General features: G+C 48.3%; 3 protein-coding genes across 7 annotated transcripts; 2 read left to right on the top strand and 1 right to left on the bottom strand.

Annotated features, from left to right (window-relative positions):
* Positions 1–776: 776 nt before the first annotated feature.
* On the bottom strand, positions 777–19,376 carry slc2a15a (solute carrier family 2 member 15a). Of its 4 annotated transcripts, none has more exons than XM_061285087.1 (13): positions 19,025–19,376; positions 4,293–4,614; positions 3,702–3,800; positions 3,382–3,542; positions 3,093–3,217; positions 2,862–3,007; positions 2,606–2,738; positions 2,328–2,515; positions 2,126–2,236; positions 1,952–2,053; positions 1,759–1,834; positions 1,516–1,643; positions 777–1,138 (listed from the first exon to the last, which is right to left on the bottom strand). In XM_061285087.1, the coding sequence occupies exons 2-13, from the start codon at positions 4,335–4,337 to the stop codon at positions 884–886; spliced, it is 1,569 nt and encodes a 522-aa protein (XP_061141071.1). In that variant the 5' UTR covers positions 4,338–4,614; positions 19,025–19,376; the 3' UTR covers positions 777–883. The 4 variants fall into 4 exon arrangements, with proteins under 4 accessions (XP_061141071.1, XP_061141072.1, XP_061141070.1 ...); XM_061285088.1 differs by having other exon boundaries at positions 4,293–4,536; XM_061285086.1 differs by lacking the exons at positions 4,293–4,614; positions 19,025–19,376 and having other exon boundaries at positions 3,702–4,278.
* On the top strand, positions 6,599–8,410 carry LOC133158141 (galactose-specific lectin nattectin-like). The gene is made up of 7 exons (XM_061285093.1): positions 6,599–6,757; positions 6,967–7,023; positions 7,124–7,145; positions 7,239–7,324; positions 7,409–7,543; positions 7,783–7,891; positions 7,993–8,410. Exons 2-7 carry the CDS (start codon positions 6,967–6,969, stop codon positions 8,064–8,066), a joined length of 483 nt encoding a protein of 160 aa, XP_061141077.1. The 5' UTR covers positions 6,599–6,757; the 3' UTR covers positions 8,067–8,410.
* LOC133158142 (ladderlectin-like) lies at positions 9,549–11,107 on the top strand. Of its 2 annotated transcripts, none has more exons than XM_061285096.1 (7): positions 9,549–9,748; positions 9,889–9,939; positions 10,052–10,073; positions 10,167–10,252; positions 10,339–10,473; positions 10,621–10,729; positions 10,814–11,107. In XM_061285096.1, exons 2-7 carry the CDS (start codon positions 9,889–9,891, stop codon positions 10,888–10,890), a joined length of 480 nt encoding a protein of 159 aa, XP_061141080.1. In that variant the 5' UTR covers positions 9,549–9,748; the 3' UTR covers positions 10,891–11,107. The 2 variants fall into 2 exon arrangements, with proteins under 2 accessions (XP_061141080.1, XP_061141079.1); XM_061285095.1 differs by having other exon boundaries at positions 9,550–9,794.
* Positions 19,377–20,281: the final 905 nt, after the last annotated feature.

Here is a 20,281-nt window from a genome sequence, read left to right as displayed (position 1 = left end):
AAGACAATGCCGCACAAAAACATGCAAAATTCTGGATGGGGAAATGGCACGCGCCGTCAGCCATTTCCTCAGCACTTTGGCGGGAAGGGAAGGCCAAACAGGGAGCGGAGCGGAGCGGAGCCAAGAACAGCCGGATCGCGACCTGACAGCAGGCAGGGCAACAGAACCAGAGGCTGGGTCGGCCGGCTCGGCCGGCTCAGCTGGCTGAGCGGGGTTTACATGGGGCAGGTGGGAGCAGGTGTGGAAAAGGCCTCAGATGCGCCCAATCAGCCATCCTAATCACGCTGCCCATGCATCACTTGCTCAATCCATTCCTCTAGTAATACACAACACCTTGACAGCAATGAGCCACACACACACACACACACACACACACACACACACACACACACACACACACACACACACACTGTACATAAGCATCAAAGTGATGAGTTCTTTGCAACATGTTAGTTGAGTCCCGCTTTATTAGCGCCATTGTTATCGTCTGCATAAGCGTTCGCCAAGACAGTCAGAATGCACCATTGGTTTCGAAAGAGGATCGTACGGCAACCGTTCGATTTGTTGACTCTTCTATTGGTTCAAATGGATGACAAGCATACATACGAGTGCTGAATCCGCCCGCCAGGCGCTTGCTTCAGGGCAGGCTGTATTTGACGGACCTGCTACACTAGTTGAGTGACATTGTACCATGTACAGTATTTCATGGATTGCTTTCTGCATTTAGCCAATGTTACAGAAGCAGCGCACGTATGTCCTCAACAAACATTTCAAAGTCAAAGTCAAAGTCAGCTTTATTGTCAATCTCTCCACATGTCACAACACACAAAGAGACCGAAATTACGTTTTTCAGAACACTCAAGAGTTCAAACGTAAACCTTCATTAGGGTATAGAGGAGGAGCTCTCAAAGTCCAGCGAGTGATGTTCTAGGCCTCCGTAGCCGTTCATCTTCTTCAGCTTCAGCTGATCCACCAGGAGAAGGCACTGGGTCTCAAGAACGGGCTGCTTCTTGGAGAACAAGCGGCTTATCTCCATAAAGGTCTTGTTTTTGGTTTCGGGTATGACAGCGTAGACGTAGACCGCCACCGACAGACAAATGCTGGCGAAGACCAAGTAGCAGTAAGACCCGGCCGACATCTAGTCATTGGATCAAATAGAAAAACAGAGTATGGGACATTCGATTGTGCGCTGCTTTTCAGTGAGCAGCCTTGTACCAAAGCCATGCCATGCCATGCCATGCCATGCCATGCCATGCCATGCCATGCCATGCCATGCCATGCCATGCCATGCCATGCCATCCCACAACTTCTTCAAAGATGCACAATTTGCTCTGCAAGAGTACGAAAGAAAATGTGATATCTGCCAGGCCAAAATACGTTTCTAACTCCAAATGCACCTGTTTCCAGCCACATGCAATCAATCAGTGGCTAAATACTCAAAAGATCATGTTACAAGCAAAGCCAGCCAACACACTTTTGTTTCTGGCCCCACCGACACCCCCCCAGCGCACCCACCTGTAAGAAGGGAAAGACAAAGCCCACAGTGAAATTGGAAAGCCAGTTGAGAGATCCTCCGACAATGTAGGCCGCTGGGCGGTGGGACTGTTTGAAGAGCTCTGCTGTGAGCAAAAAAGGGACCCCCGCTGCAACAAGGACATTTTGCAGCCTCAGTACCAATAAGGTTTGAAATGAACCAGTCTGAAATGGCCAAAAAGCATCCGACTCATGTGAGCGGGAGGTCCCGACGGAGCGACTCGCCTGGGCCGATGCAGAATCCGGCGATGATGCCGACGACGCAGCAGACGCTCACGTAACGCATGAAGGATAAACGAGTCTGGAGGAAGAAGGGAAAAAAAGAAAAACGTAGCGGTCAAAGTCACTCGGGACGGAAACGCGAGAGCACCGTTTCCTCGTGTGGAGCGAGTGGAATTGTTTGAGCCGCAACGCTGACCTGTAAAATGAGGGTCAACGTGATCCCGGCACTGCTGATTCCCATCATGGTGAAACCTCCAACCATAAGGGGCCTTCTTCCCAGCTTCTCGATGGTGAAACACTACGTAGACCGGACGTGGTCATTGGATAAGGCTCCGTTTTAGAATCTGGCGTTGTTTGCGAGCGTACCTACCCCAACGAGCCCAGCGATGATCTCGATCACGCCTGTGCCTGCTGTCGTGTAAGGGATCTCCGGCGTGGGAATCCCTGCGTTCTCAAAGATGTCATTGGTGTAGAACCAGATCTATCAGATGATGAGATCAACCAATGATTGTGATTTTAAAAGAAGCACTCCGCCGTCCTAAGCCCGAACGAGCTCAAGCCGTACTCCTTACAGCGTCGATGCCGGAGAGCTGCATGCCCACGTTGACGACCGCCACGCTGAGGACCTGCCAGCGGACCGTCTCGTCCAGGAGCAGATTCCACACAGACAGTGTCTCCACTGACGACAAGGAGCGCTGCTCTTCCTGCATCTCCTCAATCTCGGCCTGGATGTTACAATTGGCTCGGTACCGCTTCAGAGCTGAGGAAAGACACGGCGGGCAAACCGCAGAGACGTGTCGGCAAAGCAAAGCAAAGGAACGGAACGAGCGCTAACGATGCCGCTACTGACCTGTGATGGTAGCGTGGACATTGCGCTTGTCAATCAGCAAGTACCTGGGGCTCTCCGGGAACCACGGCAACAGCAACAACTGGACAAATGTGGGTCCCGCCACCACAGAGAGAAACAGAGGCCAGTGCTCTTCCTGCAAACCATGACCTTTATTGGAAATGCGCACGATACAGCTACTTTACAGAGAAAGTGCATATTGGCACAGTGGCTGGCTGGCTGGCTAGCTGGCTGCCGGCATGCTAGCTGGTAGTTATACCTTTCCCAACAGTTCGTGGAGTCCAAGGATTTGGGCCGCAAAGACTCCTGTGCCGATAAAGATACTTGGCACCAGACCCAGAAAGCCCCGGAGGTTTTTGGGCGCAATCTCACCCAGGTACATTGGAACCACACTCAAAGAGATGCCTGTGGTAAAAACAAAGACGCCTTAAAGACCTTAAGCTCTGCGTTGTGGTCACAGTATGGTACTTGGACGGAAAGAGACGATGACCTGAGTGGATCCCTGTTACGAAACGACCCAGTATGACCATCTCGGGGGAACCGCAGCTCCTGCTGAAGCCCATTAAGGAACCGCCAATAAACACCAGAACTGTGCTCTTGACCACGGTCCCTTTCCTGAAACGACAGCACAGATAGGCGCGGCGGTCTCAAGGTGTCATACGGCCCTGGCTGGCCGGCATCGACGACACACGCGTATCACACTAAAGACACGACCGCAATCGCCGTAAGGCTTTACCGAATACCATTCTATCAACTGGTTACTATATGAAATGCTTCACCTGCCGAAGCGAGTGACCAGCACACCCACAATCAATGAACCCAGCAGACCACCGATAGCAAATACCGACACGGTGAGTGAATACATCAGTGTCAGTGTCTCCCTGCTGAGTCCGGTTCCATTGCGCCTCAACGCCGTTTGGTTGTAGAAGTCCTTTATATACTAAGGAAAGAAAGACGCATGAACGAGGAACAAACAAACAAATATGGCAGTCGATGTTCCTGGCATGGAATGTTGATCTCTTGTTTCGATTCATCAAACGCGGTTCTGGTGTTTTTGGACTCAAATACTTTGCGATAGATGGCAGTGTAGCTTGCTTACCAGCGCTGGAGAGTTGACCACAGCTAAATTGTATCCATAGAGCATGGAACTTCCAAAGGAAGTCAGAAAAGCCACGGCCAACAGTGAGCCTGTAAGATGCTTTGGAAGCAAAAGAGAAAAGAAGAGAAAAGGAGACATCGATCGGACTGACCACTCAATGTCAATGCATTCCTCTAGCGTTGCCCTGCTGCTTGCCTTGCCTCGCCTCGCCTCGCCTCGCTTGAGGCTTGTGCTTCGCATTTGGGCTCACTCGTGTTCAAACACTACGGCTATTATTCGTCCGTGAAAGGGCATTTTGTTCTAAAAACGCCTTGGCGCGCTTCGCATTCCTCCAGGCGACCAAAGAAGGTCAGAGTGCACTGCCATTTACGTTTCATACATTCGGGACACAAAAAGCACAAACTATGGATGAGGTCAAACAAACCAACCATCAAAGAAAAGGTCACACGTTTCCATTCGGAATATCTGCTGACCAAAGAGGAGGAAAATGCAGTGCAAAAAACAACAACAAATAATCACGAGACACGATATCGAGAGCCACTTTGAAATGTGACCCTGATTTGGAGCACTTTGACCAAAGGTTTGACTTACCGGGATTATTCTGCCAGATGCCGGGATTAAAACCTCTTCGGCCATTTAAAATTGTCGTCGTGAATTTCCACGCAGCCCGGGAGAGTTCATTGTACACTACGAGAGACGGACGGCATAGCTGAACAAGTCACGTTGGGCTTCGAGTGCAAAGCCACTGCGTCCGTCCGTGGGTTAGGCTTCATAAACCGAAGAGCATGTCTCACTTCCTTCCCTCCTTCCTTCCTTCCTTCCTTCCTCCCTTTGGCTGTGCACAAGATCCAATACACAAGATGGATAGTGTCATCACATGACGGACTGCAACGTGACAGACCAAGAGAAAGACCTGCGGGAAGCAATTAAGTCTAAGTCAATTTAGATGAGGAAAGATCCAGAAGGGGGGGGGGGGGGGGGGTTTAAAAAGCAAAGGCTATTAGCAGAGTGGAGGACAAGAAAGAGAGAAAGAGAGAAAGAGAGAAAGAAAGAGAGAGAGAGAAAGAGAGAAAGAGAGAAAGAAAGAGAGAAAAAGAGAAAGAAAGAAAGAAAGAAAGAAAGAAAAAGAAAGAAAGAAAAAGAAAGAAAGAAAGAGAAAAGAAAGAAAGAGAAAAGAAAGAAAGAGAAGAAAGAAAGAGAAGAAAGAAAGAGAAGAAAGAAAGAAAGAGAAGAAAGAGAAGAAAGAAAGAGAAGAAAGAGAAGAAAAACCAAGATGAAAGAGAAGTGAGACAATGAGCCCCGTTGTGCAGAAATCAAATGGTCCAGGGAAAAGGAAAAGTATTGAGGAAGTCGGTCGCTCGGTCGGTCGGTCGGTCGGTCGGTCGGTCGCTCGGTCGGTCGGTCGCTCGGTCGGTCGCTCGGGGAGGATTAGCGCTCGATTCCGAACGGCGCCTTGAGCTCCGCGTGACACCCAAATAAATACAAGGGAAGCAAATACAAAAGAAAAGAAAAACTACTAGAAGACGCATTTCACCAACTACAGACTCAAAACTAGATTTGTGAAAGTTGTACAAATGCCAAGCACAATTGATATTTGTCACTCAGTTTAAGTTTGAACATGGTGATTTGTTTTGTTCTTGATAGGAACGGAATCAATATTGTTCATTCCTCTCCAAACGGCTGAATTGTCACGTGCAGCTTTGGTCTTAATCTAACAAATGCGCGAGCGAGCGGGGGCGGTCATGTGCAAATGCTCTTTTGTTCGTTTTTCTTTTTCCACTTGCAATGAAGGAGAGTAGTGTGTGTGTGTGTGTGTGTGTGTGTGTGTGTGTGTGTGTGTGTGTGTGTGTGTGTGTGTGTGTGTGTGTGTGTGTGTGTGTGTGTTCTTCTCAGACTGATCCTTGAGTTGGCTTGGACTTGACCTCAACTAATTCACAATGAAAAGAAGCGTTTGTTCACATTTAAAAGAAAATCTCCCAATTAGTCTTCAACTGAGAAAAATGGTGAAGATCATCTGGCCAGCAGACTTTGGGCAGCGTATGCCACAACAGCCCATTTGATGTTGTGCATGTGAGCTGCCTTGAAAATGGAGCTCAATCGGGATTTGTACGCACTTGTCCGTAGAACATCTCCTTCCTGTCGGGGAGAGTGCGTCCGAAACAGCCCAAACGCTTTTTGTATGAAATGCTGCCATTCATTTTATATTTGGGGGATTTTGCTCAAGCATTTGGGGGATTTTGCTCAAGCATTTTCTTTCAGCGGCCATATATTGTTGACTCAAATATCAGGAATTCAAAAGTGCTTTTCGTCTCTCTGCTCTGGCCCCTCCCGTCCTGTCACGCTCGGCACGTAACGCCCACGTAATGGGCACTCGTCGGCCCACCTGCTCCCGGCTCATCAGCTCCCCGATTTAAACTTGCTTTCTCTGGAGCTCGCTGAGGAATTCGGGCCACCTTCTCACAGGCACATCAATGGAGACGCGAAGGGCCAAATGAGTTCTAAGCATTTCCAAACTAATGACACACACACACACACACACCTGCTAAAACAATGTACAGTCCATTGTTTAGCTACTGTCAATCTGCGACGCCTTCACCAACACGTTCTCCAACATAGGTGTGTCAACATGCTGAAGGCAGCTGCTTGCCAAAACATGCAAGGAATAAAGAGACAAACAAAAAGGCTATCAATCAAAAGAGTTTCTATCAAGCAAAAGACTTTGCAAGCAATAAAGAGACAAACAAATAAAGAGGCAGCCACGCCGGCAGCCACGCCGGCAGCCACGCCGGCAGCCACGCAGGCAGCCACGCAGGCAGGCAGGCAGGCAGGCAGGCAGGGCCCCGGTGTACATAACTCACTTTGCATACTGACTTGTGGCCCTGAGGCAAAGTTAGTGAAATGCACACACACGCATGCATGCATGCACGCACATATAAAGGCATCCAAGTTGAAATTGGGACTCAGCTGAACACAGTCCTGCCGTGTGGGAAGACACCAAAGAAAACTGCAGCACGCCAAGACAAAGTCTGACCAGCTTTACCGATTACAAAACAAACGTAGGTCCCCTTTTGATGAGTCTTTGCAGTGGAGTTGATGAGCTTCAAAGTTAAGGTCAGGCCAAGGTTGAAAAGCCGCTTCAGATTGCTCAGCACAGGCAGCAGACGGACCGAGGCTTGTTCATCATCAAATGGCCCCCAAACCTCTTTGATATTGGCAAAGCTCGACATTCAATTGAACGCAAACGTTTTTCTCTTTCATTTGACAGATGCACTTTGCCCTTGGCGTGTTACTCTTGTGCGGCGGCGGCGGCATCAGTGGAAGTGTAAGTTGAACAATGTCTGGGTGGCTTGCGCTCGCTCACCCTATTTGACTGCCAGTCAGTGTTGTGAAAAAGGATTGACTCTTTTGTTCCTTTCTCACAGTGGGCCGCTTCCATCAAAATAGGTCGGTAACCGTCTGGATTAGCGTTTGCGAACGACAAGGCATCGTTGCCTCCTTGACTCTCTTAACTGCTTTTGATTGTCAAATATGTGGCAGGACGTCATTGCCCTGCCGGCTGGACTCAGTTGGACACCCGCTGTTTCATCTTCCAAAACGAGCCATTAAGTTTCCGTCTTACGGAGGTACAACCTTTCCTGACGCAGAAATGAAAACTAGATGGGCTTTTTTTCTTTTGGCTTCTGTTCATTTGCTTTTTCCACCCTTAGACTGTCTGCAACATTCTCGGCGGAAACCTGGTTTCCATCCACAGTCAACTCGAAAATGAAGTAGTCCGCCACGTGATTCTGGCGGGGGCTGGCTCTTTTGCGCGGACCTGGATTGGACTATATGACCGGATCGAGGTAACGTCCAAGCTTTTGGTTTTTTCAACAAGCTGATGTCAGTCCATTGGGCCGTTCCAACATCCGTTCGTTCGTTCGTTCGTTCGTTCGTTCGTTCGTTCGTTCGTTCGTTCGTTCGTTCGTTCGTTCGTTCGTTCATTCATTCATTCATTCATTCATTCATTCATTCATTCAACTTCCCTAGAAGTGAAAGGGTCATTTTTTGAAAAGCGAAAAATGTAACGTCGTTCGTCTTTCAGGATGGAGATTATTTATGGACGGATGGCTCAGAGGCTGACTTCTTCGACTGGGGGACTAACAGGCCAACCATGAACACAAATGAAGACTGTGTCGAGATCAACTTCCAAAGTACGTACATGAGGAAGGGCGAGCCAACCGCCGTGAAGGGAATGGACATTTCAACAGAAAAGCAAAGAAAAGAACTTGTCTTCTCTTTTGTCTTCCTACAGATAATCGGTGGAATGATCGCAACTGTCGTGATCGTCTACCCTTCGTGTGTGCAAAAGATCTGAATCACTTTTAAGATGCATTCTTGTTCTGCAATGTCAATGGTTTGGAAATGCTATCAAATGGTTTGTGTGTATCATTTTGCAGAGGGGAGCAGCTGTGATTGAGTGTCTTTGGAATATTTGCATACAATCAGGTGTAAGGGTTAGATTGTGCTTTTTGCTTCCATAGCACTGATGATCATTGGAGCGTTTGTGAACACAGTAAATGAAACAAGAAACTCTTTCTAGATTCATTCTTTAGAATGCTTCTCAAGTCTGTTTGAGCCTATCCTGTTTGACCTGACCAGAGCAGAGCAAAATAAAACAATGTGCGTACTCTCTCTATGATGATCAAAGTCAAAAGTCAGAGTCAAAGTCAGCTTTATTGTCAATCCCTTCATATGTCAAGACACACAAAGAAACCGAAATTCCGTTTCCTCCATCCCACGGTGACGAGACACAGTACACGATAAACATACAAGTAGACGACACAAAATAAAAACAAGAAGGCACAAACAATAAATAATAAATAAATAAAATGAGTGATGATAATAATAATAATAATAATGAAGCGTGCTGCAGTGCAGTGCACAGCACAGCGTGCTGTCTGCTCACAACGTTAACGGGCCTGCCTGGCTGGCTGGCTGGCTGCCTGCCTGCATGCGTGGCTGTCTGGCCGGCCAGCCGGCCGGCCGCCTGCAAACGCGCCCGCCCGCCCGCCCGCCTGCCTGCCTGCCTGCCTGCCTGCCTGCCTGCCAGCGGGGGAGGGTTCAGCCAGCGTCTTGCTCTGGGACACTTGGACCATGAGGATTGAAGGGACAGCCCGCAACGCTCTAGCACCGCAGTCCCTCCGCAAACGCAACTTTCACCCTTTGGCTTTCACCACTTCAATAAATACGGACGTCCTAATAATGGGCTGACTGGTATATGTTGGCGCTGCGTCGCTTCCAGCAGGTTGCTGGACTCTAGGGTGGCCATTTCTCATCACTTGCTACAAATTGATACATATATTACTGAATTTCAGATCTTATTCAATTTGGAGGACCTACAAATTGAATTCCATTGACGTGGCTAAAAGAGCAATTTGTGATTTTGAGATATTGCTGGTCCTTGGCCAACATCTGGCTTCTTTGAAGCGTAAGTATGTCAGCTTTGCTTTGGTCATTATTTGGAATCATCTCTTTCTTTTCACTTGCATATGTTTTTTCAAAATTGGAGATCTTTCAGATTCACATTGATTTGTTTTGGTTTTCTTCCTTGTTTGACAGGTTCAAATGATTGTTTCTGGGTGGTACGAGCTGGGCGGGGCGTGGAATCAATCCAGCTTGGAAGTAGTCCCAGAGACAGCAGCCAAAGGTAAATGTTTGTTTTGGACCAAATATAGCCTCCACCATACCAGGCACAAAACAATGGACTTGAATTGTGCTAACTTGCCCATCCCCAATGGTGTGAACGATTGACGAATGACTCACACGATGGCTGCTTCCGGCTTGTCGATCTGGAATGGGCTTAATGACAACCTGACGAATGATTGACACGATGGCTGCTGTCCCAGTTCTGACTTGATCACACGTTTACCTGTTTGTGCTATCGTACTGGAAAGGCGCATCTCTGTAATTACTACATTCATGACACAAAGTGCCAACGGAAAGCAACATTGATTCCAGCGTGCGTCACCACATCAAAATAACTGGCTGTCATTCACTTGGATAAAAAGGTAAATTGCGCTCTTTCATTCAGATCCCTCAGCAAAGGCAGCAAAGGTAACAAGGCTTGTTCAGCATCAAATGGCACCCAAAACTCTTTGCTGTTGGCAATTCAGTTGAACACAAAATGCTTTTCTCTTTCATTTGACAGATGCACTTTGCCCTTGGCGTGTTACTCTTGTGCGGCGGCATCAGTGGAAGTGTAAGTTGAACAATGTCTGGGTGGCTTGCGCTCACCCTATTTGACTGCCAGTCAGTCCTTCCATCATCCGTATTTGTGAAAAAGGATTGACTCTTTTGTTCCTTTCTCACAGTGGGCCGCTTCCGTCAAAATAGGTCGGTAACCGTCTGGATTAGCGTTTGCGAACGACAAGGCATCGTTGGCTCCTTGACTCTCTTAACTGCTTTTGATTGTCAAATATGTGGCAGGACGCGATTGCCCTGCCGGCTGGACTCAGTTGGACACCCGCTGTTTCATCTTCCAAAACGAGCGATTAAATTTCCGTCTTGCGGAGGTACAACCTTTGCTGACGCAGAAACGAAAACTAGATATGGGCTTTTTTTCTTTTGGCTTCTGTTCATTTGCTTTTTCCACCCTTAGACTGTCTGCAACATTCTCGGCGGAAACCTGGTTTCCATCCACAGTCCACTCGAAAATGAAGTAGTCCGCCACGTGATTCTGGCGGGGGCTGGCTCTTTTGCGCGGACTTGGATTGGGCTGTATGACCGGATCGAGGTAACGTCCAAGCTTTTGTTTTTTTCAACAAGCTGATGTCAGTCCATTGGGCCGTTCCGACATTCGTTCGTTCGTTCGTTCAGCTTCCCTGGAAGTGAAAGGGTCATTTTTTGAAAAGCGAAAAATGTAACGTCGTTCGTCTTTCAGGATGGGGATTATTTATGGACGGACGGCTCAGAGGTTGATTTCTTCGACTGGGCGACTAACAGGCCAACCATGAACACAAATGAAGACTGTGTCGAGATCAACTTCCAAAGTACGTACATGAGGAAGGGCGAGCCAACCGCCGTGAAGGGAATGGACAAGAAAAGAACTTGTCTTCTCTTTTGTCTTCCTACAGATAACGATCAGTGGAATGATCGCGGCTGTGGTGGTCGACTACCCTTCGTGTGCGCAAAAGATCTGAATCACTTTTAAGCATCATCGCTCTGCAGGCAATCAACTGTTCATCAAAGGTTCTCGGAAACGCTATCAAATGATGAACTCCGTCCGTGTATCATGTTGCAGCAGGTAGCAGCTGTCATTGACTGCCTTTCATTTCTTTGCATACAATCGGGTGTAAGGGATAGACTGCGGAGCATTTGTGATTCTTCAAGACAATCAATCAAACAACAATAAAATCATTCGATATTCATTGTCTTCACTGCTTGCCTTTATTAGCGTTGCAAGTGTGTCATTCTTGGCCTGTGCGCAACCACATGGACCCAGACAGGTGACAGGTCAAACTAGCCAGTGGTGAGTGCATTCTCTACTCTGGACATTCAGAGGAAGCAGCACCACACACAGAAGGAGTGGCACTCGTGCTCTCCAAGGAAGCACAACAGGCAGGCCCTCATCAGTTGGGAGCCCATCAGCTCAAGAATGATTCCAAACCACCCATCAAAGAATCAATCTTCAAATCATACAGTGCTATGCACCGACCAACAATGCAGAGGAGGAAATGAAGGATCATTTCTATAACCAACTACAACATCTACTCCAGTCCAGGAAGGAAAAAAAACACCTCACCTTACTCATGGGCGACATGAATGCCAAGGTGGCAAACAACAACAACAATGGATACGAACTGGCCATGGGAAGACATGGACTTGGCACCATGAAGGAAAATGGGGAAAGATTTTCAGACATATGTGCTGACACCAACCTGGTCATAGGAGGCACCGTATTCCCCCAGAAACACATTCAGAAAGCCACCTGGATATCTCCCGACCACACGACCGAAAATCTAATTGACCACATATGCATCAACCGGAAGTTCAGACGGTCTCTCCTGGATGTAAGAGTAAAGAGGGGGGGGGGGGGGCAGACGCTGGATCAGACCACCACCCACTGACTGCAAAACTCCAACTCACGCTAAAGCGCCGCAATACCCCTGCTGGGAACAGAACTAAGTACAACATCCAGCTCTTCCAGGACATTGGAACAAATGAGCTGTATAAAACCACCCTTCAGAGCAGGTTTCAAGCCCTGCAAGAACAACCAGTGAAGGAGTACTGCAAGAGCCTGAAAAGTGGATGGAAGGAGGGAGACCTGTCTGGAAGTTTTAGGGAAAAAGACAACAAACCATAAACCTTGGCTGTCAACAGAAACCTGGAAAAAAAATAGAAGAAAGGAGGGCACACGAAACAAATGCAAGACACGAGACGAGCGAGAAAGGCCGCAGCCCACAAGGACTACAAGGAAGCAAGCAAGGAAGTAAGGAAAAGTGCCAAACGGGACAAGAAAAACGTCATTGAGGCACTGGCTAAAGAAGCACAGGAAGCAGCAGCAGCAGCAGCACAAAACAATCTCAAGGAACTTTACATGACCACCAGGAAACTAGCGGGGAAGTTCAGACAGAACAACACACAAATCCGGAATAAAGAGGGACGTCTCCTCACCACCAAGGAGGAACAACAACAAAGGTGGACAGAGCATTTCAGCGAGCTGTTGAATAAACCACCGCCCGACCAAGTAATAGAGATGCCACCAGCAGCACACTAACTTAAAATCAATTGCCCCCCCCCAACAAGATCTGAGGTAAAGAGGGACGCCAACACAAACCATGGCAACCTGATCACATCATAAAGCAACCGGGGACGAGTCGTGACACTTTTTTGTATTGGTGAAAATACAAACAGTCCATCTTTGCTTGCGATAGAGATTTTCAGTCATGGGGGAAAGGGCTCAAATGGCACTTACTAAATAGAGATGGCGTTGCAGATAAGGCTCACTTTCGAGTCTTTGTCGCTCTCACAACACAGATAGAAATATAGGAGTGATGACAGCCGCTCCCTCCCCTCCCCTCCCGCTTATCTCTTCTTTCACTTCTGTTTGTGCTCGCATTATACTGCTCAACCACTAGAGGGAGTATGCTCACCGCCGTATGTGACTCAACAAGTTAGAGATGAGAAAATACGACTTCCTTTGTTCACCTTGCCAGTTTGCAAAAAAAGATTGTAGGATAACTTCCCCCCCGACTCTGACAGTTTGTATTCTTAGACATGCCTTTTCCGTTACTATTACAAAAAAAAGACAACCGCTTGAAATCATATCAAACGGAACTATTTCTCGATTGAGATTTGTATCAAATCATTGACGCAATCGGCATGAAAGTCGCTTTACGTGATCTCCATCCATCTGTACAGGCACGGTGGTTTCAGTTCAGACTCAATGTGAGTGTGATTGGTTGTTTGTCTCAACAGTATAGTGTCTGCAAGGCTCAAACTATTTATAGTACAGTCACCCCCTATTTTTTCGCGGGAGATGCGTTCCTGAACCACCCGCGGAAAACGAAAATCCGCCAGGTAGAAACGGTATATGCATTAGTGTTTCTTCTTGGCCGCTAGAGGGCGTGGGTGTATTGCAAGTCAATTAGAAGAGTGCTTTTCCTTGAATCAAGCAATGCAAAGTGTCCATCCACCTTTAGAAATAGCACACTACACTAACCCGGCCGGGGCAAGCCGGGACATCATGCATAGCCAAACCAAAGTGAGTACATTTAAAATGACTGCGATGGAAGGCCAGACATACCAACACCACAACACACTATTCAGTTCTGTTATATTGAGTAAGTGTCTGTGTGTGTGTGTGTGTGTGTGCGTGTGTGTGTGTGTGTGCGTGTGTGCGCCTGTGTGTGTGTCCGGCTTTGAGAGGGTAATCCATCTCCATCACTTAAATGATTATCCCCATTAATCTGCTGTAAACTAATAAAGTAAACAACATTCCCACCTCCCGTCCTCTGTGGGTGCAGAATCATTAAGTCTTTAGTACATTAATTTGTCTTCATGTTCCTCCAGCATGGCTGTCACTCGGGGCTACGGTCCCCCAGAGGCCCTGTTTAGTGGCTCTCCCTCTTTTGGAGAAAAAGGTGAGGGGGTTGTGAGGATGAAGTGTGGAGGGAGGGAGGGAGGGAGGGAGGACATGTAGCGTGTGAGAAAGCATGTCACTGCATTGAGGTGATGAGCTCAGTGGATTTAATTTTGAGTCGGGGACTCAGATGGCCCTGGCGGTCGGCACGGTAATTTGCCTGATCAGGTTAGCGAGTCGGTGGCGCCGGTGATCAATCATCCAGATTGTCACGGCGACTGGGGGGCGCTTGGCGTGGAGCCGTTTGTAATTGCTGTTAGATTGATGCGTCAATGTTTGCCTCGCTTGTTGAGTGAAAGTTTCGACCAGGTATTTGTAAAATGACAGTGGTTACGCGCATGTGCGGGTACTCTGCTGACATGGAGACGCTGACAGGGCTTGCGTGCACCTGGCAGGCAGGCAGGCAGGCAGGCAGGCAGGCAGGCAGGCAGGCAGGCAGCCGGGCAGCCGGGCAGCCAGGCAGCCAGGCAGGCAGCCAGGCAGCCAGGCAGACAGGCAGGCAGTAATAATAATAATATTAAATTGGCCAATATGGAAAGCCGCATTAACTGCACGAATGTTGTCTGCTTACTTTTATTTTAAGAGTCTCTAGTGCATTGGCGCCACCAAGTGGGACATAAAAAGTCAACAGCGAGACAACTGTCTTTGCGGCGCTTCCCGGAGCGCTTCATTTGAAGGAGGGAGGGAGGGAGGGCTCTCGGCTGGGCCCAAATCTCACCATATGGCAAATGCCCCCCCCCCCCAAAGAAAAAAGAATGAGAGAATGTACTTTTCAGCCCGTGGTCCCGTTCACTTAAATGAGAGCTGCGGCCTGCTGGAGAGTGACGACGACCCGTGAATTTTCCTTCTTCAATGTACTCTGAGCTTATAATTGTGTGGATCAAGATGGCGGAGGAGATGGCGGCGCGCCGTCACTGGCAAATTGTTGTTGGCTCTGAGCGTTGAAGACAATGTAAACAAAAGCAGCACACCCCCTTCAAGATAGCTGAGCATGTAGCACGTCTTCCGTTCGGCCATTCCGTGTCTGCTTATCACGGCGGCTCCGATGCCTCTCATTTCCACATCTAAAAGCCAGACACAGTGTGGAGTGTATTTTCCAGGTCAAGTTTGGGGTTAGGGTGCTTCTGCAGCTTCCTGGAGCTGCTCGGAAGCTCTTTACTGCTTGTCTGTCACAGTTACACTTATTTATGACATGGAAAGCAAAGTTCACACACACACAGTTAACAGTAACTCGACATTAGTTAGTCAATGAAAGCTACGAGCTTTGTATGAGCTTGTTGAAGACTGAGCAAGACTTGCTCCAATGCAGCTATGACATCTGGACAGCATTAAGGTCATATTTGATTGGACATGAGCGATGTGGTGAAAAGAAATGAATGCACTTTTTCATATTGCTTGGGGGGAGGGAATACGATGATGCCTCTACTCGCACTTTGCAGTCGTAGCGACTTGTGCTACTACTACCTCTTGGCTTTTGCTGTGTCTCCGATCCTAACTGGGCGGCATGTGATCTGCTTGTTGTTAGTCGGTCGGTCGGTCGGGACAGTCCATTAAGACAATTAGAGCGGACCTTTGACCTCTTAGAAATGAGAGAAAACAAAAAGACACGCTTCTTGACTGAACTCTCACCTTTTAATCTGTTGTTGTGTTTCCAGGTTGAACACACTGCTCACGTCATTGCCGTATTGCCGTCGCACACACGGACGGATCCAACGTCTCAAATAGAGATGGATGTTTTTTTGGGAGGCTTTGTTCCAAGAAGAAATCAGATGTGTGTCACGGAGGCTAAAAGGTGGGGGCGAGGGGAGACGACACGTCTTTAAACGCTTGAGCAGAGAGCCTTCTCGCTGCACGGCCTGCCGGCCGGCCCGTGTAGCCCGCTGGACCACGAGGCAGCGAGCCAAAGTGGGGCCAAAACACAATGATGAAGTCATTGAACATACTGGGACTCATGGTACGGAAAATGTCAGTCATTCTTTCGGCGTGAGCATGAGAAGAACTCTGAGAAGCCGACCGAGCCAAAGAAAAGGCAACCGTGGTACAATTATGTGGAAGAGTACAGCATGTTTCGGCACACGGGCGCAAACATGAATCCCGCGGGGCGCACAGGCACCGGGTGCCAGTCTACGTCTGTGTGTGCGTATATGAGAAAGAATGTATATCTTTTTAGGTGTGTGTGTGTGTGTGTATTCCCTTTGATTTCAGTTTTGAAAAATGGAGCCTAAACATAAAATTGCCCAAGTACCATCACAAAATGAATCCATTTTGAATCACTGTTAAGATCAATCCGAGTCCAAAGGGAAATAGGTGACAGGCTTTTTTCTTTCTGGCGGTGAGCCCGAAGAATGGTCAGCCAAAACATCCGTAAGCGTTCAGCCGAGCCGCAAAGCCTGGGGACAGGACGACGGCAGGGGAGGGGTGACAGCACTTGTGCTCCGCTGACAGAGGCTCAAGCATTCCATCAGACACAGCCCACCTGCTTGTGTGTGAGGGGAGTGGGTTCCTTCCAATTGCCACAAACTAAAGCCAATCAAGCCAAGCTCGCTGCGTCAAGTCCAAACTTGCGTGCGCAGTAATGACTGACTTGTGTTTGGCCTTGCCAGGGCCAGCCAGGGGCAGCCAGGGGCAGCCAGGGCCAGGCAGGGCCGGCCAGGGCCAGCCAGGGCTAGCCAGGGACAGCCAGGGCTAGCCAGGGACAGCCAGGGACAGCCAGCGGCAGCCAGGGGCAGACGACAGACAGGGGCTACAGTATCAAAGCTCTGTCCGTTCATTTGTTGTGTCTCGCTCTCGCCACTAATAGCACACGTGGCTTCCATTTGTTGACGCGCAGCCAAGCGACTTGTGAGCACCGTTGGCAGACCGAGTGGCGATAATGACATCTTATTGGTTTGGACGCAACGAGGAACAAATGGAACCGAGATGAATGGACTGGTGATGTGCTCTTTGAAATGGTCAAGTTTCAGTTGACCTCGCAGCAGAAACATTGGACGACACAGCAGCGACTCAATTCTGGTTTTCGATCAAGTTCACTATTGGTGCACTTGACTGGCTGCCGGCCGGCCTGCCAAACGTTCTCCATGCATCCATCATTGTGCAGGTCATTTTCATTTGACATGAAAGAGCGCTAGTTTCCAACCTTTGTTGCGGTCGGTCCCACGACACCCAGCGTCCGATCGCAGCGACCGCTTGTATGTCTGTGTGTGGAAAGAAGCTCTCTCCTGTTTACCATGTCTACAATGAATGCGTCATTGATGAAATCGAATGTAAACACTCAATGTCATTCATTATTGACATGGATTCATTTGATATGGATTGCTCATTGTCATGTGGCCATCCTTGAACAAAGACGTTTGACTGTCAGCAATTGAAGTGCTCCAAGAGGTTCCAAATGTTGGACTTGCACTTTGCCTTAATGGAAAGTGTAGTGAGTTGCTGACAGAGCTGGCGCCAGAGATTTGGAGGTCAAGAGTCAAGGACTCTGCAGGTAGAAGCCAGCACACTGCTTCAGCAAGGGAGGGAAAAAAAAAATCAACAACGCAGTGCTTGGATTCAAACAGCAGGGAGTCAGTTAGTCTGCTGAAGATGCGTTCCAGAAATAAACGAAGATCAGTAAAGTACAAGCCATATATGTCTGATTTGGAAATTGAAAGGCCATTGTATTGAAACATTGTTTGTCTGGTTGGCCGCTAGAAGGCATGGGTGTGCTTTTCCTTGCAAAGCATTGCAAAGGGTCCAGCGTCAGAATGACCAGACCTGACCTGACCTGACCTGACCTGACCTGACCTGACCTGACCTGACCTGACCTGACCACACCACACCACACCACACCACACCACACCACACCACACCACACCACACCACACTAACCCGCTCTGCCGGGGGACATCATGCACAGCCAAACCAAAGTGAGCGAGAGTTGCGCACAAATTTCCTTCCCTCCCGTTGCATTGTGGTCCAGTACACAATATAGTACAAACTTTTGAAGCCCCCCCCCCCCCAATACTTTTACACGACATAAAGCTTTATTAAAAAGCATTCCTTAATGATATCCATTAAGACCCAAAAGATTCCTGAGTGCACAATCAGAAGATGTGCCATTGCGCAATCCACCACCCATGTATCATCGAGCCATGTAGTACACACGTTGCACTTTGCGTGGGTCTAATGAGACTCCAGTCGTTTGAATGAATGCTTTTGCGAGTAGCCTCCCTTATCTTCATGATGCTCTGTTAGCATTAAAATTTGATGCTAGTCACTTGACTAATGAGGAGCATTTAAAAGTGATGAAATATTCACAACCTAATGCCCCGTGTGGAGTAATTAAGTCCCAGTGGCTGCGAGCCGCAGAAAAGATCAATGGGTCACTTTCTTATTCAGGTAGTTGCTGCTTGAATTCAGTCGTCGATCGGCACCTCTCCAAATGGGAAATAACACGGACTTTGGTTTCTATCAACTGCCATCCTTTGTATTCCAATGAATATCCGTTGTATCTATCCAAAGGCGCAATTCATCATTGCATGGAGTGCACATGAATATTAATGGCAGATGTACGCTTGAGTCGCTTGCATGGTTTTCGGGCTGCAATGAACCATTCCAGCCTCAGTAACAAATAAAAAGCACATGAGTGCTCATATCAATTGCATCCCTCTGAACATGAATTATTAATAGAACCTGCTCCATGAAATAAATCATCCATCTCACAAACATCACTCGTTTTGCAGGGAGTCATTTTGTTGCATTTGTCCATCGGCTTTGAAGAAGAAGAAAACAAGAGGGAGGCGAGTAGATTTGAGCTTCGTAATAAGGAACTTGAAAACATGAACCGCATCTACATCTTGTTGTTGCAAATGAATCGGTCCAAATTGCTGTCTCTTTTTTGGTCTTTTTTTGACAATGATGATGATGTGCAGTCTGGTCATGATAAAATGGGTTCATTTCCACCTTAGCGTTTGCGAGTATGAATCAGTGACGTGCGGTGAGGGTTGGTTGGGGTTGGGGTTGGGGTTGGTGAGGGAGGGAGGGAGGGAGGCACTGACTCAGAGTCCGATTTACAAACGTACTGTATGACGACGCTAAGGCACTGCCTCACATTTACATTTTCAGATTTCCATGCATACATGGTTGTTATCCCATTCTTGATTCCATTGCATGACATTTGAAACACACCGCTGTACATTTAAACACACCACTGCAGTATTCTTACCTTTACTTGTAAATGACGTCCATTCTTCTGGACGAAGATCTCGATGACAGGGAAAGCAATCAAAGTCGATTTTTGGCAGCACAACCACAAAGCCAGTCGTACCAATCCTTTTGAAGCGAACGTGTTGTAGTCCGTCCCGGGAGGCCCGTAGTTTGAATGAATCCTCGCCAATCTGCCGTTGGTCTTCCCTTACTTATGGTTTCTTGCTTTGACCGAAAGTCAAGTTTTGAAAATGGTCTTATTTTCGACATGAAATCCTCCCTCCATCGTCAGGGGAAATAAAGCCAAATAGCAAGGCGTTAGCACCGACCGAATCTTGTTGGGTGTTTTTCTTCTTCATTGACTCGTGTCGTGAACTATTAGCCGCAGGCTCACTATCGCCCCATGTTCTGGGCAAAGGTACTGGCTGCCTCAAGGCTCGTCTTTGACGGCGAGCGAGCACGCGCCCTTTGCACGCGCTCCCTCGAGTGTGTGAGTGGTGCACGCTCACAAGCTCACACGCTCACACGCTCACACGCTCGCCCTGGTGGCAAGGCGAGGCACTGCCTCACCTGCCTCCTATGAGTGCACGTGCCTGGTAGGAATGAACGGTTGTCCATATTGATACGTATATGCGCCCTGTAATGAAGTGGCTTTAATTGGCCTGCCTAATGACGTCAGCTGGGATATATAGGCGTCTTCTTAATTCCTTAATTGCCATTAATTGCCATTTCGAAAAGGCTACTCACTCGCATTCCAAGACCTTCATTCATTCATTCATTCATTCATTCATTCATTCATTCATTCATTCATTGTTTTGATTTGTGCCTTAACGTTGAGAGACCATTAGGCATGGGAAGTCTTGTGCACGATTGCCTGGCGACCAGTCCCGAGGGCGCCCGGTCTCACTTGGAATGGGCTGAGCTGCATGCATGGAAAAGATTGCCTTTGAATGGAGTTGTGGCCTTTTACAAATGTCATGTGTATTGCATGCATGCTAAATGCCCGAGTGTTGCTTTTGAAAGAGACGAATTTTTCCAATGAATTGATGCATGCCTTTTGGGGAGAGGATGAGGCCCAGGAAGGCGGGGGCGACTTTCAGTGCACTGGGGATGCAGAAGCCTGCCTTGTCTGCATGGATGTTGCGCACATGCACGTGCATTCGCAAGCGCCCAACCGCCCTACCTCCCGCCCGCCCGCACTTGATAACGGCCAGAGCGCCAAGGCCTGGGCTCACTGTTGGAGTTAACGCGTGCGTGTCCACTGCGCCAGCCAGCC

This window comes from Syngnathus typhle, linkage group LG8 (genome assembly GCF_033458585.1).
Source record: "Syngnathus typhle isolate RoL2023-S1 ecotype Sweden linkage group LG8, RoL_Styp_1.0, whole genome shotgun sequence".
In the NCBI taxonomy this organism is placed as follows: domain Eukaryota; kingdom Metazoa; phylum Chordata; class Actinopteri; order Syngnathiformes; family Syngnathidae; genus Syngnathus; species Syngnathus typhle.
The sequence above is the reverse complement of the archived record's forward strand: the minus strand, read 5'-3'. Positions and strand labels throughout refer to the sequence as shown.